The sequence below is a fragment of the Trichosurus vulpecula genome, chromosome 8, assembly GCF_011100635.1.
Source record: "Trichosurus vulpecula isolate mTriVul1 chromosome 8, mTriVul1.pri, whole genome shotgun sequence".
Classification (NCBI taxonomy): domain Eukaryota; kingdom Metazoa; phylum Chordata; class Mammalia; order Diprotodontia; family Phalangeridae; genus Trichosurus; species Trichosurus vulpecula.
The window spans coordinates 42681587-42700261 of NC_050580.1; the positions used below are offsets into that span (position 1 = coordinate 42681587).

Below are 18675 nucleotides of genomic sequence, written 5' to 3' on the forward strand. Positions count from 1 at the left end.
CGTGGCGTGTGTGACTCTGGACCAGCCCTTGTTATGAGCTTCCGGGCTGAACCTAGATGTTCGTAAATATGAATTGTATTTGGTCTGTCTGTTGATGTTTGTAATTTGTTTGTATTTGTTCCAAAGTTCAGGGTGCTGGCTTTTTCCCCTGAACTAAGTGAGTGGTATTTGTATGCTGAATTAAAGTAAGCTTGTTAACCCCTTAATGTTGCTTTCCTTAGTAAAGCAGATCAAAACAACCTGGGCTTTTGCAGCATGCTGGTAGCATGTTTGTTGTTGGGCTTGTGTTGGTCTTTCACCCCCACAACAGCTGCTAGCCAGATTGTTGAAACAACTCCATAACTCAAACAATAACTAACCACTCAAAAAGTCTCATGATGGAAAATGCTATCTGCATGCAGAAAAAGAACTATGAGTCTGAATGCAGATCAAAGCATATTATTTGCTCTCTCTTTTTTGGTTTCTTCTTCCTCATGGTTCCTCCACCTGCTTCTTATTTTCTTCACAACATGACTAATGTGCAAATATTTTTAATATGATGGTATATGTAGAGCCTATAAGAGATTGCACACCATCTTGGGGTGGGGAGAGGTGAGAAAATTTGGAACTCAAAATTTTGTGGATGTAAATGTTGAAAATGAAAAATAAATTAAGTTTTTTTAAAAATAGATAAGTCAAACACTAAAAAAAGAATTCATATAAGAATTTTAAAAAAAACTTTTTAAAATTAAATGAGAAAGATCAAGGGAAAACTGAAAAAAAATAAGAACAATCCAAGAGAAACAAAAAGATTATGAAAAGAAAGTCAACCAATTAGAAATGAAAATCTAGAATCTTAAGGAAGAAAACAACTCCTTCAAAATTAGAACTGAGCAAGGGGAAGCCCATGAAGTCATAAGAGATCAAGAAATAATAAAATAAAATATAAAAATGAAAAATATAAGAGAATGTGAAAATCTCATTAAAAAACTGATCTGGAGAATAGATCAAGAAGAGAAAACATAAGAATAATTGGACTACCTGAAAGTTATGATCAAAAAAAGAATCTTGATACAATAATACAAGAAATATTTAAAGAAAATTGTCCTGAAAGATGGGAACAAGAGAGGAAAGCAGAAATAGAAAAAAAAAATGCCAATCACTACATAAAAGAGATTCTAAGACAAAAACCCATAGGAATATTATGGTCAAATTCTGAACCCCACGCCACCCCATCAGCTCAAGGATAAAATATTACAAGTGAAAAGAAAAAAAGAATTTAAATGTGACAGTATCACAGTTAGAAACATGCAAGACCTAGCAGTGGCAACACTAAAAGATTGCAGGTCTTGGAATGTTATATATTGAAGAGCAAAAGAACTAGGATTCCAGCAAAAAAATATCATACACAGCAAAATTAAGTATAACCCTGAATGGGAAAAATGGATATGTAATGAACTGTCAGACTTTCAGGACTTTGTTTAAAAAAATCTGAACTTGGGGGAGGGGGATGGAGCCAAGATGGTGGCTGGAAAGCAGGGACTAATGTAGGGCTCTCCCCCAGGACCCTCCAAACACTGACAAAAAATGACTCTGAACAAACTCTAGAACTGCAGAACCCATGGAAGAGCAGAGGGAAGCAGGGCTCCAGCCCAGGACAGCCTAGATAGTTGCTGGGTAAGGTCTATTGCACACAGCTTGTAGCAGAGTGGAGCAGAGACCAACGTGGGCTGTTCCCAGACCAAACAGACAGGGAGCCAGGCAGAACAGGACACGGTGCCCTGAATCAGTGAGCTGTGGCAGTTACCAGACTTCTCAACTCACAAACACCAAAGATAACAGACAAGGTTAGCGGGAAAAAAACTTTGGGGAGAGAGTGAAAGGAGTTTGCAGTTTGGCCACCACCCCAGGGGCAGCAGAGGTGGTACAGCTACAGAAATACAGTTGCAGTTGCTTCCTGCCCCAGGTCCACCAGGTGGGAGGAAATAAGTGGCAGATCAGAGCAGGAGTGCAGAGCCTGCTGAGATCTGAGTCCAGTCCGGGTTGGCGGTTCTTGGGGGAGGAGGAGTGCTGGTGTGGCAGAGCTTCCTGTGTAGAAATAGCTCTGAAAACAACAGCACAGCCCCTCAAGCTTGGGACAAAGTACTCTCTACTCTACAAGGGATCATAGTCTGACAAAAAGCTCAAGGGTCAAGTAGTTGGCTGGGAATATGTCCAGGCAGCCAAAACGCACTCAGATTCAGTCTCAGACTTTGGAATCTTTCTTTGGCGACAAAGAACACCAAAACATACAGACAGAAGAAGTCAACAAAGTCAAAGAGCCTACATCAAAAGCCTCCAAGAAAAACATGAACTGGTCTCAGGCCATGGAAGACCTCAAAAAGGATTTGGAAAAGCAAGTTAGAGAAGTAGAGGAAAAATTGGGAAGAGAAATGAGAATGATGTGAGAAAACCATGAAAAACAGGTAAATGACTTGCTAAAGGAGACCCAAAAAAAATACTGAAGAAAATAACACCTTAAAAATACACTAACTCAAATGGCAAAAGAGCTCCAAAAAGCCAATGAGGGGAATAATGCCTTGAAAGGCAGAATTAGGCAAATGGAAAAGGAGGTACAAAAGACCATTGAAGAAAATACTACCTTAAAAATTAGGTTGGAGCAAGTGGAAGCTAGTGACTTGATGAGAAATCAAGATATTATAAAATAAAACCAAAGGAATAAAAAAATAGAAGACAAAGTGAAATATCTCACTGGAAAAACCACTGATGTGAAGAATAGATCCAGGAGAGATAATTTAAAAATTATTGCACTACACAAAAGCCATGATCACAAAAAGATCCTAGATATCATCTTTCAAGAAATTAGCAAGGAGAACTTCTCTGATTTTCTAGAAGCAGAGGGTAAAATAGAAATTGAAAGAATCCACCAATCACCTCTTGAAAAAGATGCCAAAAAGAAAACTCCTAGGAATATTGTTGCCAAATTCCAGAGTTCCCAGATCAAAGAGAAAATACTGCAAGCAGCCAGAAAGAAACAATTTGAGTATTGTGGAAATACAATCAGGATAACACAAGATCTAGCAGCTTCTGCATTAAGGGATTGAAGGACTTGGAATATGATATTCTGGAGGTCAAAGGAGCTAGGATTAAAACCAAGAGTCACCTACCCAGCAAAACTGAGTATAATGCTCCAAGGCAAAATATGGATTTTCAATAAAATAGAGGACTTTCAAGCTTTCTCAGTGAAAAGACCAGAGCTGAATAGAAAATTTGACTTCCAAACACAAGAATCAAGAGAAGCATGAAAAGGTAAACAAGAAGGAGTAATCATAAGGGACTTACTAAAGTTGAACTGTTTTGTTTACATTCCGACACAGAAAGATGATGTGTATAATTCATGAGACCTCAGTATTAAGGTAGCTGAAGGGAATATACATAGATAGATAGATAGATAGATAGAGAGATAGAGAGATAGACAGAGAGCACAGGGTGAGTGAAATATGAAGGGATGATACCTAAAAAAATAAAATCAAATTAAAGGGTGAGAGAGGAATATGTTGGCAGAGGGAGGAAGGGAGAGGTAGAATGGGGTAAATTATCTGACACAAAAGTAGCAAGAAAAAGTAGTTCTGTTGGAAGGGAAGAGTGGGCCAGTGAGGGGGAATGAGCGAATCTTGCTCTTATCGGATTTGACTTGAGGAGGGAATAACATACACACTCAACTGGGTATCTTACCCCACATGAAAGAAGGAGGAAGGAGATAAAAAAAGGAGGGACAATAGAAGGGAGGGCAGATGGGGAAGGAGGTAATCAAAAGCAAACACTTTTGAAAAGGGACAGGGTCAAGGAAGAAAATTGAATAAAGGGCGATAGGATAGGAAGGAGTAAAATATACTTAGTTCTTCGCAACATGAGTATTGTGGAAGGGTTTTACATAATGATACACATGTGGCCCATGTTGAATTGCTTGCTTTCTTAGGGAGGATGGGTGGGGAGGGAAGAGGAGAGAGAATTTGGAACTCAAAGTTTTAAAAGCTGATGTTAAAAAAAAGTTTTTGCATCCAACTAGGAAATAAGATATACAGGCAATGGGGCATAGAAATATATCTTGCCCCTCAAGAAAGTAAGGGAAAAGGGGAAGGTGGGGGTAGTGGAGTGACAGAAGGGAGGGCTGACTGGGGAATGGGGCAATCAGAATATATGACATCTTGGAGTACAGGGAGGGTAGAAATGGGGAGAAAATTTTTAATTCAAACTCTTGTGAAAATCAGTGCTGAAAACTAAAATATTACATAAATATAAAATATCTAAACTTAACAGAAGATTTGACATACAAGAGCCAAGAGAAATACAAAGTTCATATCAAAGACTAATTACAAGGGACTCAATAAGGACAGACTGTTTACTTTTTTATGTAAAACATGTCTAAGATTGTTAGCAGTAATTGGGTAGTTTGTAAGAAAGATTGGTGTAGAATTGAGTACGATATGACTTTTAAAAAGTAAGCTGCTTAGGAACAACTAAAAAGAATAATTATTTTATGCAAATGAGGTGCAAGAAGAAAAATTGACACAGTAGAACTAGATGGGGGAAGAGGACTGTTAGTTCTGGAAACCTACTTTCATGGGGAATGGGTTCAAGAGGAAACAATACACATACAGCTAGAAAAGTATAAAAGTCTAAATTCAGAAAGAAATAAAACACTAAGGGGATCAGGAAGGGGAAGAGGATAAGGGAAGATTCTTTGGAGGGGAGGGTGAGGGAATAGGTTAAAGGGTGATATAGAAGTGTGTTTAGATTAATGGGAATTGGAGGAAAAGGGAGGGATCTGTAGAGTGGAGGAGAGGGAATAGTTCAAAGGAGGGGTATATAAATGTGTTCAGATTTATGGGAATGGGAGGATAAGGGAGGGATTTTTGGAAGTGGGTGAGGTTAAGTAATAGGAGGGCAAGGGAGTGGGTAGAAGTAAAGTAGAGGAGTTAGGAGGGATAGGAAATGAGATACACACAAATATAAAAACAAAATCAGGAGTACAATTTGTTTGGGAAGCATACTTCTACATATGTATGTATATGTATATGTATATAGATATAGATATAGATATAGATATAGATATGTGTGTGTGTATCTATATATAAATATATCCATGCTTAATTGTAGCCTTCTGGGTGGAGGGGAGGAAAGAGGAGAAAAGAACAAAGTAAAAAGTGCACAGCAAAGAGCCAAAGAAAACCAACAAGGAAGCACAGAAAAGATGGACAGCTCTCAACACAATGTGTAGTATTTATTACATAGGCTTTCTTGAATTGGAAACTTATTGCTATATATTTTTAATTCTCTCTTCAATTTTGCTGATCACATGACATGCTATTTTTCTTTTATTATTTTATATTTGTTTCAATATTTAAGTTTATGATGTGTTTCTTTTTCTTTTCTTGCTGTGTGTTTAGGTTTCAGTAATATAAAAATAAAGGAATAAAAATAAATTTTTAAAAGAATAAAAACTAATAAAGTTCTTAAAATGGTCAATAATGATAGCCCGTTAAGGGGATACAAGTTATTTTCTAACCATCCAAGGTCATGAGATTGTATTAGCCCTGCTGCTAAAGTAAAACCGAAATCTAAGAAGCTAAACCAAAGTGGGAAACCTTATTCAAAAGTTTTATGTTTTATCTGGGAAGCTCTTTACCAACTTATTTTGACCATTATTGTGTCTGACATCTTTGAGCCTACCTAGTAACAACAGGGCAGCTAGATGGCACAATGGATAAAGTGAGGGGCCAGAAATCAGGAAGACTCATCCTCCTTAGTTCAAACACGGCCTCAGACACTTACTAGCTGTGTGACTCTGGGCAACTCACGTAATCCTATTTGCTTCCATTTTCTCATCTGTAAAATGAGCCCAGAATGACCAACCACTCCAGCATTTTTGCCAAGAGAACCCCAAATGGGGTCACAAAGAGGCCTTAAATTTAAAGATTTTATTATCCCCTTAGGAGTTAAGCAATACAAACATTGGTCAATTTAGGAGACTTTTATGGAGTCATTCAAGTCCTGATAATATGATGACAATAGCCTAGCCTTAAGCTGTAATTAGTGAAATTTTGCTGTTTGAGGAAAAGTCTCTTGGGACTTTTGTCTGCTGCTATTCTAAGTTTTAATTTCAGGCAAGTGTCTGACCTCTCATAAGGCCACTAGTCCATCATTCAAGGGAAATGCCAGGTGAACCTGCAGTCTTCAGCCTGTGAATGTTTGACTTTCGAAAAGTTGAAGGAATTACCTTGTGAAGGTGAAGATAGGATCCCCTAGACTTAGCTTCCCCATCTTAGCAAACAAGACATTTTCCCACCTAGGTATATCTGACCCTATCTATGATACCTTGTGACTTTCAATGAGATTTCTGTGTTATTCAATGTTGACTATGACTCATACCTGAAATCAAACAAAACTAAGTACTGACACCATTATATCCCTCCTTTTTTCTTCATAGAGCAAATTCCATTGACAAGGGCAAGTGTATAATGATGCCTCATATTTTCATTGTAATAAACATAAGACATAAACTCTATTGATGACTTTTGACAAAATAATATATGACAGTATAGTACTACTGTAGTGAGGAATCATTTTAAATTTTCATTTGAATTACAAATAATAGAGACCATGAGATCTTAAAACTGATAGAGTATTTGGTTTCTAGGATATCAAGACTACAATATCCTTTCATTATGTTAATATGATCATAATATCCTCCTAAGGGGAGAAATGAATTGAAATCAAATTTAGATAGATAAATATAAAGATGAATGAAAAAATTTTAATTGAATTTAAAAATTAAAAAACATTTGAAGTTAAATGGAGAACAATTCTAAGGAGCAATACAATATGTGTGTATACACCATTAGTTCTCAAACACAGATGACTTTCATGGAATATATAGGGGCCTATTGGCCTATTTTCTGGTTTAGAAAGCTTAATCTTTTCCTAATCTATTGTACAGATCCACCACTCTGGTTGTTGCTTTGTAATACAGGTTGAGAACTGGTATGGCTAGGCCACCTTCCATCACATTATTTTCATTAATTCCCCTGATATTCTTCAACCTTTGTTTTTCTGTATGAATTACACTTTCTAGCACTACACAATATTTTCTGGTGGTTTGGTCGGTAAAGCACTGAATACATATATTAATTTAACTAGAATTGTCTTTCTTGTTGTATAAGCTTCACGTAACCAGGAACAATTGATATTTTTTCCAGTTATTTAGATCTGACTTTATTTGTGTAAAAAGTATTTTGCAGTTGTGTCCTTATATTTCCTGGGTTTTTCTTGGCAGGTGTACTACCAAGCATTTGGTATTGTCTACAGTTATTTTAAATGGAATTTCTTTTTCTATTTCTTACCACTAACTTTGTTGGTAATGTATAGGAGCACCGATGATTTACGTGGATTTATTTTATATCCTGCAACTTTTCTAAAGTTATTAATTATGTCAACTACTTTTGGAGTTGATTCTCTGTGATTTCCCAACTATACCATCCTATCATCTGCAAAGAATGGTAGTTTTATTTCCTCATTGCCTATTTTAATTCCTTTAATTTCATGTTCTTGTCTTATTGCTATAGAGAAAATTTCTAGTACAATACTGAAAAATAGTTGTGATAATAGGCACCCTTGCTTCACCCCTGATCTTGTTCAGAGAACTTCTAGGTTATCTTAATTGTAAATAATACTTGCTGTTTAGATAAATACTACTGATCATTGGTAGAATACTTTATTAGCTATTGTTGTTACTCTAGCTTCTCAGTAAATACCCTTTCTATTAGCTGATATTCCTACTGGTTGATTGATATGAGAGGACACCCTACATAGGGACTCATGAAGAACAATAGAAACTACAACTCTTTAGACAACTCTAGAAACCTGAGGGAAGAAGTAATGTTCTTTCCTCGGGGGAGCAAACCTGTCAGTAGCAAGTGAGTTTGGAGAGTGAGCTCCAGAGGGAATACTACTGGTATTTTTGCCTTTCTGTCTAGTACCTGAGAGTACTTGGCCCATAGTCAGAGTTTAATACATGCTTGTTGATTGATTGAAGGTAAGTGCATAAGAAGTGGTTTTGATCGATTGATTGCTGAAAGATTTGAACTCAAGTTCTCTGAATCTAAATATATCACTATTTATACAATATCATGCAACCTTGGTAGGAATCTTATAGAAACTTTCCAAGCTTCAGGGCTGCCCTAGGCTTAGAATGGGAGGGGCAACACACTATCATTCAGTTTTTATTTCACAGATCTCTCTCATTCTCACTATCTGACTGAGCAACTTCCCTTTTCTCTCCAACGTATACATGCTTGTTGTATTTTATGATACGGCTCAACTGAGAGGCATCGTCACTGGTAAATATGCCACCTTGCACCCGTCAGGTATCTTTGTATCATTCCTTGGGTTATTTGAAGTCTTGATTCTTCCAGGATTGAGGTCTCAGGATTCTCAAACTTAGATTTGGGAGGTGAGTAGAAGCAAAAAATCATAAAGTGTTTGAGTCCTAAAATGTATGTCCTAGGAATTGCCCCAGAGAAAGACCCCACTTCTATACTGAAATTGGACATTGTTACTTAAAAAGAAAAGAACAGATTCATTTCATGCTATGGGACAATATATTTTCTTTGGGCATTCATCATCAGCTGGTGTCACTTCATGGTTTAAATCAATGTGCCTAAGACTTTACAATGGTTTCAATAGAATGAAGATCCAAGATGATGTTCACAGGGGTCCCAGCTCCCCAATGGTCTGAATTCCAAGGAAAGAGGCAATGCTTCAAGTGCGGACAAGTTCCATTAGGATGCAATGACTTTGACAGCAACATCATGAGGAGGTGGAGTTAGCGACCTTGGTAAAGCACCGCCTCACAGTCTGCAGCGGGATTGACTTTCTGTACAGCAATAATTCTACAGCTCTGCCTGTTGAAAATTTCCACGCACTTAAAAGTGTCATAGCCCATAGGCTTTATCACACTGTTGGTGGAAGAAAATTGGGCAAAGATTAGGGACATGATGAATAATTTATTAAGATTCTTACCATTATTCCAGACATCCTCTCGTAATTTACCATCTGTCCTCCCCAACCACCAAATGAACCATTTCAATCAAACCCGTGAGTATAGATGGAGAGCACATTAGGTCCAAGGTGCTAGTTAGTTTACACTAAAACCCAAGATCATGCAGCTAATAAGTTTCTGATCTTGGATTTAAATAGAAATGAATAACAGATGCTAGATTTCAGACTGGAAGGGACCTTGGAGGTCACCAAATCCAAATACCTCTCTTTTAACAGATGAGGAAAATAAGGCGAGATTGGTCAAGTGACTTGCCCAAGGTCACACAGATAGACAGGTTATCACTTAAGATTTCAACAGAAAATTATCATACCTCCTAGATTTCAGACTGGAAGGGAGTTGAGAAGTAACTCTCTGTTTTAGTGGACAAGGAAACAAAGGCTCACAAAAGTCTAACTTGCCCAGGGTGAAACAGATAACATGTGTCTGTCTAAAGAAAGATTTAAACTCAGGTCTTCCCAACACCAAGCCCAATGCTCCATGAGATGTTTACACCAGAGAGTTTAAAGTCTTGTTCTACTCTTTCCTAGTTGGATCATATCCAGAATATCATGTCCAGTTCAGGGAACAACTTTCTAGGAAGGAAACTGATCATCTGGAGCACATTTACAGGATAACAAATATGGAAAGAATGAAAAGTGTCATGAAGAAGGGAACCTCCTGTCACTGAGAAGAAAGAGGACTTGCTCAACTTCATTGGCCTCAAGCGCCAGATCTGAGAGCTGGGGATGGAGGCTGAGAAGAGTCTGTTTTTAATTATGTGCGAATGGGAGGAAAGCTTCCTAACCATGACAACTCTCTAGAAGAAGAAGGGGCTACTCTCACTAAAGGCCTTCAAACAAAGGCTTATTGGGCCCTTGTTTAAAAGTAGGGGTTTCTGGTTCCCAGATAGGTTCTACTCCATAGCCCTTGAGGTCCCTTCCAGATGGGAAATTCTGTCATTTTACATCTGCCTATTTAAGACCAGTGTCCAACCTACGTGCTGCAGCAACTTAGTCCAAATCTTGCATCACATGAACAGCTCACACAATTAGATTGCCATCGAGTGTCAAAGTCATGCATTACACCTTTAGAATCCCTGCAACCTGAGACAGAACACATGGCAAATCTTCAGTTAAATTGCAATTGATGCCTCTAGGAAAGATTTTACCACATCCTTAAAGCCACCTTGAATGGTACCACACTAAACCATCGTAACAATGGAAAATCTGGGCCACTTTTAAATACCTTCAAAAGAGGTTCTACCATTTCCTTTGTCAACCTCCTCTAATGCTTCCCAACCGATTCAGTTAAGAACAGTCCTTAAGTCATTCCCCAGGCCTTCCCAGTGACAATTGGAAACATCTAGTATACTAATTTACAAAATAAGTGTTAGCAGATTAGACATGAGTTCCATGAAGGCAGGGCCTTTTTTGGAGTGTTTTTTTTCCTTCCATTTTAATTTTCTTTCCATGATTGATTTTGCCATTATAGCTGTAGTGTTTTGCACAAAGTAGGTGTTTAATAAATGCTTGACGAATTGAGTGACTAAGTAGGTAAGTGCTTGAGGCACAGAGAGGGCTATTGCTTTTCTCAGCATCACAATGCTAGCCAAGTGTCAGAAGCGGGATTTAAACCCAGATATTCCAAACTTCCATCCTAACTTTCTAACCACCAACACATGCTGCCCTTAGAAACATATCATATGCAGAAAATAAGTACTGCCTCTTAGTTGTGTGATAGAAGAAACGTGATGTGGGAAAGACTCGACATGTATATTTAGACAGTTGACTATCTTCTCCATTTCAAGCACATCTTTAGATTAAGTCCACTTTTTCCACCTGTTGCCCACTTCTACCATCCCACAGGTTTTGGCTCCAATGCACACAGATAGCCCTTTCAAGCTTGCCCCAGTCACTTGTCCCTAGAGACAGGAAATAGTTATCAGCAAAGATTTACCTTTTGGTCCATGCCCTGGACTGATTTCCAAGGGCTTAAATGTGCACTGAGCATCACAAAGTGTCACGAAGAGAGCCAAGGCAAGGAGAATATGTTGAATAATATTCTATTAAAAAGAAGAAAATATAAAAATTAAAGGTGGTCAGGGAGGGAAACTTGTTAGAGCTTTTGGTTTTTTAAGGTTTTTTTTGAGGGGGAAGGCAGGACATTTGGGGTTAAGTGACTTGCCCAAGGTCACCCAGCTAGTAAGTGTGTCAAATATTTTTTTAAGTTTTATACCTACTTTCCCAATTTATTCCACAGGCACTGCCCTATATACAGTATCTTCCTGGCAACGGACCCATCGTTTGCAATAACAAAGTCTACCAGGGTACATAATGAATAAAGCCCTGGACATTGAGTCAGGAAGGCTTGAATTCAATCTGGCCTCAGACACAAACTGTGGGATGCTGGGCAAGTCACTTGGCCTGTCTGCCTCAGTTTCCTCATCTGCAAAATGTGGACAATGATAGCCTCCTAGAGTTAGTGTGAGGACCTAATGAGAGAATATTGGAAAAGGGCTATTATTCCAAAAACATCCAAGCAAAATCCACCAACACAGTTAAACAATTATGCCTCATAGGATCCCAGGATCTTAGATTTAGAGCCATTAAAGAATTTAGAGGTCATTAAGTCTAGCACCCTCATATTACAGATGAAGAATCAGGCCTTGACAAGACCCTAACAAGACTCTGGCTTGTTCAGAGACCACAAGCTAGTGGCTGAGTCATGCTTCAAGCCTTTGTCATACTGACTCCAAATATATACTGCACCATTGCATATTTTAGCTTTTGCCTCCATATTCACCCACTTTTCTAACAAGAGGAGACAGATACTGTGTGGCCCTGGGCAAGTCACTTTTTGCCTCTGCTTGCCTCAGTTTCCCAAATTGTAAAATGGAGGGGATAGCAGCTACTTCCAAGGGGGTTGTGAGGATAAAATGAGATAATTGGAAAGCCCTTAGCATGGTGCCTGGCACATAGGAGATGCACTATAAACACTAGCTACTCTCACTGCATATATCATATTGCATAACCACATGTTAATGCTATCCTTAGTGTTAATAGATACATTTTGTCTCCTATCCTTTGGAAGCAAAATTGGTCATTGTGTTTCATCTGAGGTTAGAGGACTTTTAGGGGTTCTTTCCATTTCCATTATTATACTAATTTGGTACATAATTTTCCTAAGCCTGTTTTCTTCATTCTGCCTCGGTTCATTCAGGTCCTTCCAAGTTTCTCTGATTACTTCATATTTGTCGTTTCTTAAACGACAATAATGTTCCATTCTTTTCATATGCCACCATTTATTAAGCCAGATCCAAGACTGAATTCTTGTACATGGAAAAAAAATTATTTGGGAGGGAAAGCGGTTTTGGAGAGAAATGGAAAAATTGATAGGGATGATGATATTGGCACAAAGTACTGCCTGATTATGGATGCAGTCATATTGGGAGAGGGGTAGCCTGTTAACTATATGGTTGAGTAGAAGGCAGTACCCCCGAGAGAGGCATTATAACAATGGACTTTGGGTGTAGCAGGATGGAAGCAAGTGGCAGTTTACGATTGAGATAAAAAATAACCTTTCTGTGATTTTATGGACAGTGGGGACTCTGGGGGTGAATTGTCTCTACCAAGGAAGACAGATGACTCCTCTGCCACTTTTAGACTTAGAGAGGTAAGTGGAAGACAGAGGACTAGGATATATGAGAGGCAGGACTTGAACCCTGAGCTTCCTGACTCTTAGCCCTCTTCCCTTTCCGTTACATCATACTGCCTCTCTACAGGGAGCCCAAGGGGAAAGGTGATGAGCAGTCCCACTGAGGACTTGACAACTTTTAGGAGAAACCCAAATGCCTACCTCATGAAAACCCAGTAATATGTCTTCATTTCCCTTCAGAAATGGACCCCATTACTCCCATTACTTACCATTGTGTCTTAGCTCTTGGAAGTCTTGGAAGACCAAGGGGCTGTTGCTGCTGAAGGAAACCAGGTCAGGACTCTCTGTCTCTGTCTCTGTCTCTCTCTCTCTCTCTCTCTCTCCCTCTCTCTCTCTCTCTCTCTCTCCCTTTCTCCATATTTTAGAGGGAGATTGCAATGATTTTGCAATAATAGCCAACAGGAAATAAAAACACATAAAAAATGACTAATACTATCGTATAAACAGAGGACAGGTTGCCAACTGCAAAGAATGGTGAAACATGAATTATTAGATGTATGCTGGGTTAGATCTCCAACCCACTTAAATAAACTTACTCTATCTTTGCAAGACTACTAAGATATAAGAATCACCTATATCAGTAAGGCAAGATTCATGACCTCGAGGATGACCATGATCATGCCTGAATGGTTCAAAATCACAAAGTATAGGAAATTCTCTAGCTAGAAAGCAGAGGAAGTATAACACTTATTTAGGCATGAGAGAATCCAATTCCATAGAGTAGCAATAATATTCCAAAGCCAGTAAGCCCACCTCAGTATAGCAGCAAGAAAATTATAGCACAAAATTATAGTAAGGAGCCAAGCCATCCTGTAACCTGCCCCCCTACTGGAGTCTTCCTGTAAAAAGTGATTCATGAATCCTAACTCTCTGCTGAGAACTCCCTTCTGCAGCTCTGTAGACTGAATTCTTGCTCCTTCTCCTTGGGCTGAATTAGGATTCCTGTAGCTCTCGCTGCCTCAATGTCCTCTTGATGTCTACTTCTGAATCCTGCTGCTCTCAGTTCTGCTGCTCTGCTGCTCTCAGTTCCACCACTTTCAGTTCTGGGCTCTCTTTTTATACAGTCCTAGCCTGCATCTGATTGACTAGAACTCAGTGCATATACCATTGGCTCTGGTATTAGCAACTCCCGTCAGGGACCTGAGGGCTTCACACCCACATCTGCTTAACCAGCAAAAGTATGTGGGCCTGGGGCCTCATACCTAGTTAGTGTCCCCACCTAGGCCTATTCAGTGTGTGGGAAAAGTCTTTTACTTACAGATTGGCCTTATATCACCCCATTGGATCAGAAAGATGGTCCCATGTGGTCCAGGATTCTGGTTCTGACAGTGCCATGAAAAGATGTCTTGTGAGAACTTCATCATCCTCCATCATATGTCCCTCAACAAGTTAGGGGCATGTCCTCAAACATTTTGCACTTCTACATAATAATCTACCATTGATTCCAAAGAATACGTTCCCCAGATACAGTTTCCCATCTCCTGCCTTCAAGCCTTTGCAGGAGGCTCTTGTCCCTCACCAATGGAACAAATGCACTCTGGAAATCCCTCCCCTCCTCTCAAAGGTCAGAAGTGTCTCTTCCTTCCAGAAGCATTACAGGATTACTTGTATCAGTGTGATTACTTGCATTTTTGTGTATCTTCAGTTCCCTTTAGTAGAATATGAGCTCCTCGAGGGGAGGAAATGCCTTACTCTTGTCTCATTTTAGGGTACAGGCAGTTGATTGTACATAGATAAAGTGCTAAGTCTGGAAGATTTGAGTTCACATGTGTCCTCAGACAAATGCTGTGTGACCCTGGGCATCAGGATTTCAGGAAGACATGACAGAGTCTATTATATTCACAATCAAGTAAATAATTATAGCCTCAGTTTTATAGGGCAGACTGCAAGTTCTAGAGATGTTCTAGAGGAAGGGAGCTCAGTGACAGATGGCACAGTCACAGGCAGGCTGGTGAAGAAGGAAGGATTTAAATGGGGCTTTGAAGGTTGGGTAGAATGAACTTAACTCAACAGAGGAGAGAAAGGACAGCATTCTATTGAAAGGGAACAGGGCAGTAGCTTACAAAACTGGGCCTGGCTATGGTCTAGGTGAGGCACAGAGAGGAAATCAGGCTGACTCAGTCTGAGTTTGAATGTGGGGAATCAAAGGGAAATAAATTGGAAAGGACTGGGTAGAGCCAGATTCTGCAGAGTGTGGAAAGGCAGGCAGAGGCATTTGGATTTCATACTTAGCCTTCAAAAGAAAGTTATTCAAGCTTATTGAGCAGAAGACTGTCATGATGAAAGATGAGGTTCAAGATTAATCTGGCAGGTAAGAAGGATTGGAGGAGATAGAAACTGAAGGTAAGGAGGCTGCTGAGATCACCCAGGTACAAGGAGATGTAGGGAAACCATTGTGGTTTGTATTAGACAGAATGCAACATGTAAGTCACAAATCTGTTCCTGCAGATCCTGCAAAATAAGGCAGGGACAGAGAACATGCCCCGAGGCCTCACCTCCATCACCTTTTATCCTTATTCCTAGGTTTATTTGCAGGACAATCAGGGAGCAGTATGGGAGTTTATGGAAGCCTTGTTGCCCCAGCCCCCACAAAGGGGCTCTGAGATTGTTTTGGACAGAGTCCCTACCAAGACATTTTTAGATGGAGACTAGGGAAGCCACAAGATCCGCAGCAGTAGAAGTGTTCATTGGGAAGGTGGACAGTCAATAGTCAGGTGGGTTGTAGAGGTCATTCTTGAATGAGGTTAGAAGTTGAATGAGATGCTATCCAAGGATTCCTTCCTTCTTGAGCTATGATTCTACCACTTTGGTGAATGGCCAAATATATATGATGAAGGGGAGGAGAAAGTAGAAAAGGACCAATCGTAGTAGGTGGGGTTGCAAAGAAACACTTCAGGCCCGATGTCAGGAAACCCCCTAATAATTAGAGTTGTCCAGAAGGCTGCCGAGAGACGTGGTGCAGTCTCCTCCTTGGAGGTCATCAAGGAGAGGCTGGATAACCACTTGTTGGAATTATTATGAGGGAATCCCTTTCTCTCTGTGGGAGACTAGCTGGCCCCTGAGGTCATTTCCAATTTCCATAGAATTCTCTGGTTCTCCATTTACATAGTCACCATCCTAGTCTTGGTTCTGGTTACCTCTCACCTATTATAATATGACCTCCTAATTGAACTCCTTGCCTCTAACCTCTCCATCTACTCTGATCTCCACATTGCTGACAAAAAATAGTCTTTCTAAGGAGAATTTCCCTGTTCAGAAACCTGCAATGAGCCTCCCTTGCCCAGGATTAAAAGAAGCTCCTCAGTCTGGAATGTTGGGCTCATAACATCTTGCCTTTCTTAGACCCTGCCCCTCCCACGCACTTCCACATCTCAAGGTTACCTGAGTGCATAGTTGTGAAGGGAAATGTTTAATACTTACCTCTCCAGGAAAAAAAAAGTTATCACAACACTTTTGAAGTTTAATCTGTATGATTAGCACTTTTTCTGTTGATTTCTTGAGTCTAGGCAACAAACAAAATAATAACTCAAGCCCCGATCTGTAATGTTTGCCAGTTTCCAAGGTGTAAATGTTCACATTGAATATTTAACATCAGGATCTTGGCAGTGATTCACCTTGGCTCCAGAACATCCTTGACAGTATCTATGGGTCTCAATGACAACATTTGTCTGTCCTTATACCCTAAATGACAGTGGTCATTGTAAAGTGATGGGGTTGTTGGTTTAATTGTAGCATGCAGATATTGTAGGGGTGTTATCATTCAGTACTAGAGCTAATAGTCAGCTGCTACTGGCCCACCATGGCTCTGCTATAAATTTGTACTGTGACCTCACTATCTGAGCCTCAGTTTCCTGATTTGAAAATAGAGATAAAAATACCTGCCCAATTATAATTTCATTGTATTAAATGGGATGAAACATATAAAAGCACTTTAAAAATTATAAAACACTGTTCAAATATATGGTGGAATTATTATCCTAACTTTAGGGTAGAGGCCTCAAGGTCCTTTTTCTTTCTTCTTTCCCCCCACCAGTTTTCAGGAAAAAGAAGAACTGGGGTCACATGCTTGCTTCCAACAATATTAAGTTCTTAAATTTCTATGACTTCTTTATGAGTATCATAAGGAGTATCAAGGCCCAGAAAAAATTCATGAAAATCATCTTGAAAGTTCATGAAATAGAAAAAAGCAAGTTTAATACAATCCAGGTTTGTGACCTGAAGGGTTAAATCTCCCCAACCTCTGGAGCGGCAGTTGGGGTTGGTTCCTCAGAGTCAGATAGGATATCCCCTGGAAGAGAGGGCAAGCCAGGAATGTGGGAGCTGATTGTACCTAGAGTCCCACTCTCCAGCCCCGGAACTGGATGTCTATCTGAAAGTGAACCAGCTTTCAGTTCAACTGGTGGGAATAACGTTTCTGGCATTGTTTTCTCAGTTGGGGTTGGATGTGTTCATCATATAGTCGTTCCAGGATTTGGGTGATAAGGTAGGGTGTTGGGATGAGGTGTGGAATTGGGACGGAGGAGTCAGTTGTATACCCTAAGGGCAGATGAGTAGGTAGTAGAGAGAGGAACCTTCAAGGTTAGTCAGAGGAATCCAAAAGTGAATAACAGAGTGTATAGATAAACAAAAAGCATCAGGGATAGTGGGCAGTAGGTTGCTTCATGATCCAACTACATTCTTGCTGGTGGTGCCCCATTTTAGTTAACTAGTCTCTACCTAGACTCCCATTCTGTTGGTACTTCCAGTCATTTAACTGCTTATCATTGGTTCTTGACACAATGAATTCTCTGGGTCCCAAAACCTCTCCCTATGCCTATACCTCGACTCCCTTATCAACTTTTTATTTATTTTTATTTTTGAGACTAGGTCTCCCTATTGCACTCAGACTGGGAGTGCAGCAGCCACCCATGGGCCTGCTCCTACTGTTGATAGGAAGAGAAGCTTTGACCTATTTAATTTCCTACTTTAGCTGGCTTGCCTCTCCTTAGGCATCCTGGTGGCCCCTGACTCCCAGGAGCTGACTTAACTGGTGCTGGACTTAGTGCAGGCACCCAATCAGCTTTAGCCCAACTACAGCTAAGAACTCTCAAGCTCAAGCAATTCACCAGCCTCCCTCACCTCAGTAGCAGGGATTATAGGTGTGCCTCTCAATGCCTGGTTGCTCTGTGTACTCAATGAGCTTCTAAGCCGTGAAAAGGATCATGGCTTGGGGAGTCTGTTCATGCCTGGTGACTTTGTCACTAGAAGGCACAGACATTTACTTATGGGCTTCCAGATGCTAGGGCTGTCCTCTAGATAGGATTCAGAAGAATGGCTTCTGGTTATGGGAGCCCTCCATTCGTGAGTGTCTATGAAAGGAACGCTTGGACCGACTCCACCTGTTGAACTATATTTCTCATTTCCTGTTCAGAAGGCAGACTAATATTCAGCAAAGAGGAGCTGTGCATGCTTGCAGTAAGGAGCACACACCTATCCCCAGGCACCAGTAATGGCTGTCTCTGTTAGAAGTATGTGGAAATGGCATGTGCTAGCCAACAGCTTTGTTTCCCACTTGGCCTGAAAGGAAAGTTCCTGAAAGCTGATATTCCAAGGCCCATGAAACACAAGGGTAATAGCACTGTTGGTGATGGATTTAAGAATCCAAGAATTAAAAACAGAGGCATCTCAAGGTGAAAGCAGAAAGGAAAATTTATTACGATCCCGTGGGAAAGGGCCACTCCAGGCACCAAGAGGACTGGAGGTCCTCTCAGTGTCAGAGCGCGCTGGACGCAGAGAATTGGGGTGTTTATATAGGTCCCTAACCACAATTCCCCCTCCCAACCTCCTTCCTCTCAGCTTGCAGACATAAGCTTTGAGGGTACTATCTGGGGGCGATAAATCTA

The 18675-nt window shown here is 40.0% G+C and overlaps 1 protein-coding gene across 1 annotated transcript in view; it reads right to left on the minus strand.

Annotated features, from left to right (window-relative positions):
* Nucleotides 1-8863: 8863 nt before the first annotated feature.
* Nucleotides 8864-18675, minus strand: part of LOC118829474 (beta-microseminoprotein J1-like) — a 39616-nt gene continuing 29804 nt past the window's right edge. Inside the window, exons 2-4 of the mRNA XM_036736477.1 lie at nucleotides 11036-11141; nucleotides 10077-10182; nucleotides 8864-8996 (exon numbers count right to left, since the gene is read on the minus strand). Of these exons, the coding sequence (XP_036592372.1) occupies nucleotides 8864-8996; nucleotides 10077-10182; nucleotides 11036-11141 (345 nt within the window). The remainder of the gene's footprint in view (nucleotides 8997-10076; nucleotides 10183-11035; nucleotides 11142-18675) is intronic.